The 5,680-nt window shown below is 41.5% G+C and overlaps 1 protein-coding gene across 1 annotated transcript; it reads left to right on the top strand.

Annotated features, from left to right (window-relative positions):
• The first annotated feature begins 4,649 nt into the window (after positions 1–4,649).
• On the top strand, positions 4,650–5,129 carry LOC115684312 (acetyl-CoA-benzylalcohol acetyltransferase-like). Its single transcript, XM_030609051.2, has one exon. The coding sequence runs from the start codon at positions 4,650–4,652 to the stop codon at positions 5,127–5,129; it is 480 nt and encodes a 159-aa protein (XP_030464911.2).
• Positions 5,130–5,680: the final 551 nt, after the last annotated feature.

Here is a 5,680-nt window from a genome sequence, read left to right as displayed (position 1 = left end):
AAATGAGTTTGGGGACTTGGCTACATTAGTTGGGTAACTAATGCCCTTTCGGTACCTTTTTACCCTGTTCATTTCAGAAAATATTTGTCAGGCAATTTGGATTGATTTTAGGACCTTTCTCCTAACATGTGTGGTGATCAAACGAGTGCACAATCATTAGTGATTAGCATTCAAGATAGATATACAGTCTAGGGTTCTAATCCTAACTAGGGCGACAACATTCATAACATGATAATTGATGCAATTATGTTCTAATTAAAAATGCAAAATGCATAATAATAATACAACAAAGGTGAATATAACATACAAAGTCCTACTACATAGTCTTATAGGCCTATCCGATTTAAAACATGATTGATAATCAGATGATCCACATAATTTAGAAAATATTCAGGAAATACTAATTTCTAAACTATTTTTTTTAAAGAAATAAAAAAATGATTTTTTATATTTTTTTAAAATAATAATAAAAATCACGATTACAATTTTTTTAAATAAAAATTAAGAAAATAAAATATTAATATAATAATCAAACCGAGTCGGGTTGGCGGGATCCGAGTCGGTCGGAACCGACCCGAGTCAACGGATCCGACCCAAGTCGTTGACCCGGGTCAAATCTCCGGATCCGAACCGGGTCAGGGTCAACCTGGGTTGTTGACCCAGGTCCTGGACCGGATCGGACTCCTCGCCCGACCCGAATCCGTCCCGAATCTGCCCCCTCACAACCCACCCCAATTTGCTCTGTTTTCCCCTGCATCGCGGGGACTTCGCCGGAGGTGGCTGAGACACCGCTCGTTTCGGCTCGGCAATGCCCACTCCAGCGTTCTCCCAGGCAGCCCAGACCAAGACTTGACCTCACCTGAGTCGCCATTCAATCACCTGGTCGCCGGCTGGCAATCAAAACTAAATCGGCTTCATTGAGGCATTTCAACAAACACCTAGGGTGCGCGACCGAAACAAGGAAATTTTGACCTCTTTCGGGACTCCGGCCGGCTTCGACGACCACGGCTTGCTCCCGACGGCGAGTATGAACTGGGATGAGGATCGGTATGGACCGGGATTTGCGCCTAACGGCCGGTGTAAGTCCCGGCCACTCAATTCACAAAAACAGGGGAGAAACAAGGGAAAACAAGGGCCGGGTGGACTTACCGATCGAGGACGTCGGCTCGGTGGATCGCCGGCAGCTCTGGCTCATCGGGGGAACTCCTGGGGCTGTGTTCTTCCACATGCAAGCCAAAGATCGAAATTTTTTTACCCAATCCCTCTCTTTCTCTCTCGGTCTCTCTCTGTGCCCTATTTTTGGTTGCCAAAATACCCTGTGTGAACCCCCGCCCTTCTCTCTCTCTTCTCCGCCGCTTATATAGCGACCGCCGGTCGCTGCTCCTGCCCAGAAGTCGTCATCTTAATGGTACTGCACTGGCCAACCTGTTCTGCGACTTTGGTGGCCGCGAAAAGTCCACAATCTCCAGGCGGCCGATCGGGGTAGAGGCGAATGCAGAGGAGAGAGGAGAGGGGGACAGATAGACAGCCGGCGGGGAAGAAGAAAGGAGTTTGGGCCGGCTGTGCCCAAGATGCGGGGAGAGGAAAAAAGAAAAAGGGAAAAAAAAGTGGAGCGGGCCGGGCCCGCGGGGAAAAAAAGAGAGAGGGCTGGGTTGACCCGGCCCCGACCCGGCCCATTTCGATTTTAAAAAAAATTAATTTTTTTTAAAATTTTTTTAATTAAAAGAGGAAAAATATATTCTAATAGTGCAAAATGCACATATGTCTATATGCAATGCAATTGAAACTAAATGATTTTTTGGTTTAAGAATTAAAGACATTAACCCCTAAAATTTGTGTAATTAATTTTGGGCAATTAAAAATAGGTGTCAACATTTCTTCTCTTTATAAACGTGTACAATTTATAAATGTATAGAAATGAAAATCATTCACAAACGTTGAGCCTTAGCATATGGCGATCAAGTTTTGATCATAAAGGAAATAGTTCATAATGGTGTCACGACAGTGGTTGCAGATCCTCTAACTAAAGGCCTTCGCCCTTGTGTGTTTGAGCGACATGTAATTAACATGGGTTTAGGAGCATCATGGGATGCTGTTGTTTAGTGGGAGCTATTTTATTTTTGCTCTAATAAAGTTTACATATGTGTTTTTTGTTACATTTAGTGACATTTTAATATGTATCAACTCATTTATATTCAATAGGGTGTTTATGAATGAATTGTTATTATGTTGAATATATATATATATATATCCGGTGAAAATCTCAGGGTATTATGTAAACCTTGAGTAAAGGCTAGGCTAGGTGCATCCAGTTATTAGCCTTAAGAATATACCTTATTACACATAAAGTAAAGTTAACAATAATGATAAGACATATGTAGGTTCGTGGGAACCATAAGGATATTCTCTAGTGACACATTAGGTTTTGTGATACTTAAGAAAAGAGAATACGGACTGACAAAGAGGATGATATATAAGGTATTACTCTTTTTGAGGTGTTATCCAATTGTCACACTACCATGTTGAATCCATATTAGTAAAGTTAAAAGCATTTGTGACCATGAAATGCTCTATGGGTATACATGCAGTTACCGCCATGATTCGGTATTTGAGACTTTATGGGATCGGATTGACTATTAAGAATTATCTCTAGACCAACATTAAGGTGCGCACATACAGTACAATTTCAATTAATACAGCCCGAGTGGGAGAATGTAAGAGTTTTTATGATGTGGGCTGCATTAATTGATATTGTAATTTACCTTTTTACGGGGTTGGTCTAATAAAGTAAGATATAAAGATTCTTAGATAGTCTAATATGGGACTGGTTAGTGTGCGCTGAGTAAGGCCCGGCCTGTGATGAGACGACTTGGTTTAAAACTCTATAAATAGAGCTCGAATCCCTCTTCTAACCCGGATACACAAATGATCTTATATAAGCAGCAAATGCTAACTATTAGAGGCATTCTCATTGAGCCAGTGATACAAATGGTAATAGAGGAGAAGATTTGCGCTAATGATCGTCGCTATTCCTCATCAAGTATGATGGATTCCAAATTAAGTGCGCAAATCTCTTTTACTCGATTAATGTGTTCTATATTCTAGTTATGGAGATCTTAGATGTCATTTTATCGAGACCAATAGGATCTTGCATCTCAAATTAGTTTGATTCGTGTCAACAACCAGGTTTTAATAAAGAAAAAAAATTGACTGTGGTTTTCCATCTTGTTGGCGCATAGACTTCGTGTGGTTGAATGGTTCATGCAAATAATGAAGGAGTCTAGCTTTAAAGGAATATCCCAAGCTTTGCCAACTTATTGCTTTACATCAACGAGGGAGAAACTATTCCACTAATTATTGGGTTGGTAAGTTGCGCGATCAGAAGATTTCAAATATGTTGTCCCATCTAGAACAAATGCTTAAAGCAACGATGCTCAGAACAAATACTTACCAACTTCGTTGACACTTTCTAACTCTTATATGAAATGGTCTTTCAGTTGAGAGAATTAATAAATTTAGTGCTGCGGGCCTTGAGATTTTTTTAATTTATTTTTTTGCTTATTACTTAAAACGGCATGTCAAATGAAATGTTTAAAATTTAATTTTTAGTGGCCTTACACTTATAATAATTTTATGCATGAAACTCGGGGACATGTCACTTGTTATGACCTATACGAACTAAAATATTATTTGGGAATTTTTTTTTATTATTAGTTTATTTCAGTATAAAGGGTTTGAGAGATCGAACTCTATAAATAGGGTGATAATCACGAGTAGGTAAAAGCACTGTAGTGAAGCCAACTTACGGAAAAAAATGAAGATTGAAATAGAGAGCAAGAAGTTGATCGAACCCTCAGCTCCATCAGCTGATCACCTTCGCAAGCTAAAAATCTCTCTTATTGATCAGCTTCAGCCTCCAGTTTATATTGGTGTCATTTTCTTCTATTCCTCCAAAAACCATGTACACGATCCTTCATTCGTACCTATTAGCGAAAGATTTCAGCTGCTAGAGATAGCACTCGCGGAAACCCTAACCCTCTTTTACCCTCTTGCGGTCGATACGTCGAAGAGAAGTGCTTGGTTGAATGTAGAGACCAAGGGGTGGAGTTCATGAAAGCCAAAGCTGATGGCATTCTTGACCAATTTCTCCATGGAGAAACTGACCCCGAGGATGTCCTCAATCATTTGGCAACTCAACCTCATCCATTGGACGAGATTATGCCACCTCTGTTGGTTGTCCAAATGAGCACGTTCGCTTGTGGCGGCATCGCGGTCGGCCTACGCTTCGCACACAGGATTGCCGACATGCACACTATGTCGTCCTTCCTGAGCACATGGGTGATGGCATATCGTGGAAGCATTCACAAGGTGATCCACCCATGCTTCGATCTCTAATCTATTTTACTGCCAAGAGACTTGCCCAAGGCCGAGCCTCCCATCAGACTAATGCCAGGTGCGAAATACGTCATGAAAAGATTCGTGTTCGACAGCCAATCCATCTCGTAACTCAAAGCCGTCGCGAAGAGGAAAGGGTTCGATTCCAAAGGGAACCCTCACGTGTGGAACTAGTCACGCCGCTCGTGTCAATTGCTCTCTAGGACATTACCAAGCTAAAAAACGCGCAATCCAAGCCATTTCTAATTACACACATGGTGAACTTGCGTGGAAGGACAGATCTTCTACCACGCGAGAATTCGTGCGGCAATCTCTACACGGTGGTGCACTGGAAGTCTGCGGTCGAGGTGAACGAGCCCGGGTTACATGGCTTGGTGGGTTCAACGCGAGATGCAATAACAACCTCAGTTGCTAAGTTAGTGAATGCGATAGACGAGGAGCATTTGGGCGAGATGAAGTCGATGGGACAGTTTCAGGAAGAACTGCGAAAAAGCGACACCAACGTGCTTGCGTTCACCAGCTGGTGTCGGTTTCCGCTGCACCGGGTTGATTTGGGTTGGGGTGAGCCTGAGTTTGTGAGCAGCTTATGCTCTCCATTTGACTCGGTAATTTTGATGGATCACAAGAAAGGTGATGATGATGGTGGAATTGTGGCACGGGTGAGCTTGACTGAAGACAAGATGGGTCTTTTCCGTAAACAACATGACATTTTAGAATATGCTTCCAATAAGTAGAAAGCTTCAATACGAATTGATTGAATATTTCGCCAAGGCAGTGAAATGCACGATCCTATCATATAATTGTCCGCATATGATCAGTGGAATTTATAATTTATACATGCATATCGTATAGTCAAATGTAATGTGAAGGGTAAATGGACAATCTTCTATTTGATTGATTTGGATTGGCGCAAATTACTTGCGCATGATCATACCAATTTCTTGCACATCATACTTTTGGACCATGTCAGCACGTATGTCGGTTTCAGTTTACCGAGGGACTTTGATTGGAAATTTTTTTGCAAATTCAAGTATTCGATTGCAAAAATTTGTATTAGGAGGACCACATCGAAAAATGCAGTACTGACTAGAAGTCTGTCTCGATAATTGATCTTGACGTGCCAAACAAAACGAGGGGAGTCCAAGATGACTCATTGACGGCTCGGTTTGAACGCCTCACTCGGAAAGGAGTAGGTAAAGCATTAGTATTCTCTACGATTGGTAAGTACTTTGTATGTTAATTTCAAGTAATCTACCTGCTCAATTTGTATTTTAATACCCTGCGG

This window comes from Syzygium oleosum, unplaced genomic scaffold (assembly GCF_021117445.2).
Source record: "Syzygium oleosum isolate NSW1041296 unplaced genomic scaffold, Sole_v2.1 Sole_v2.27, whole genome shotgun sequence".
Lineage (NCBI taxonomy): Eukaryota > Viridiplantae > Streptophyta > Magnoliopsida > Myrtales > Myrtaceae > Syzygium > Syzygium oleosum.
This window is presented reverse-complemented; position numbering and strand designations above follow the sequence as displayed.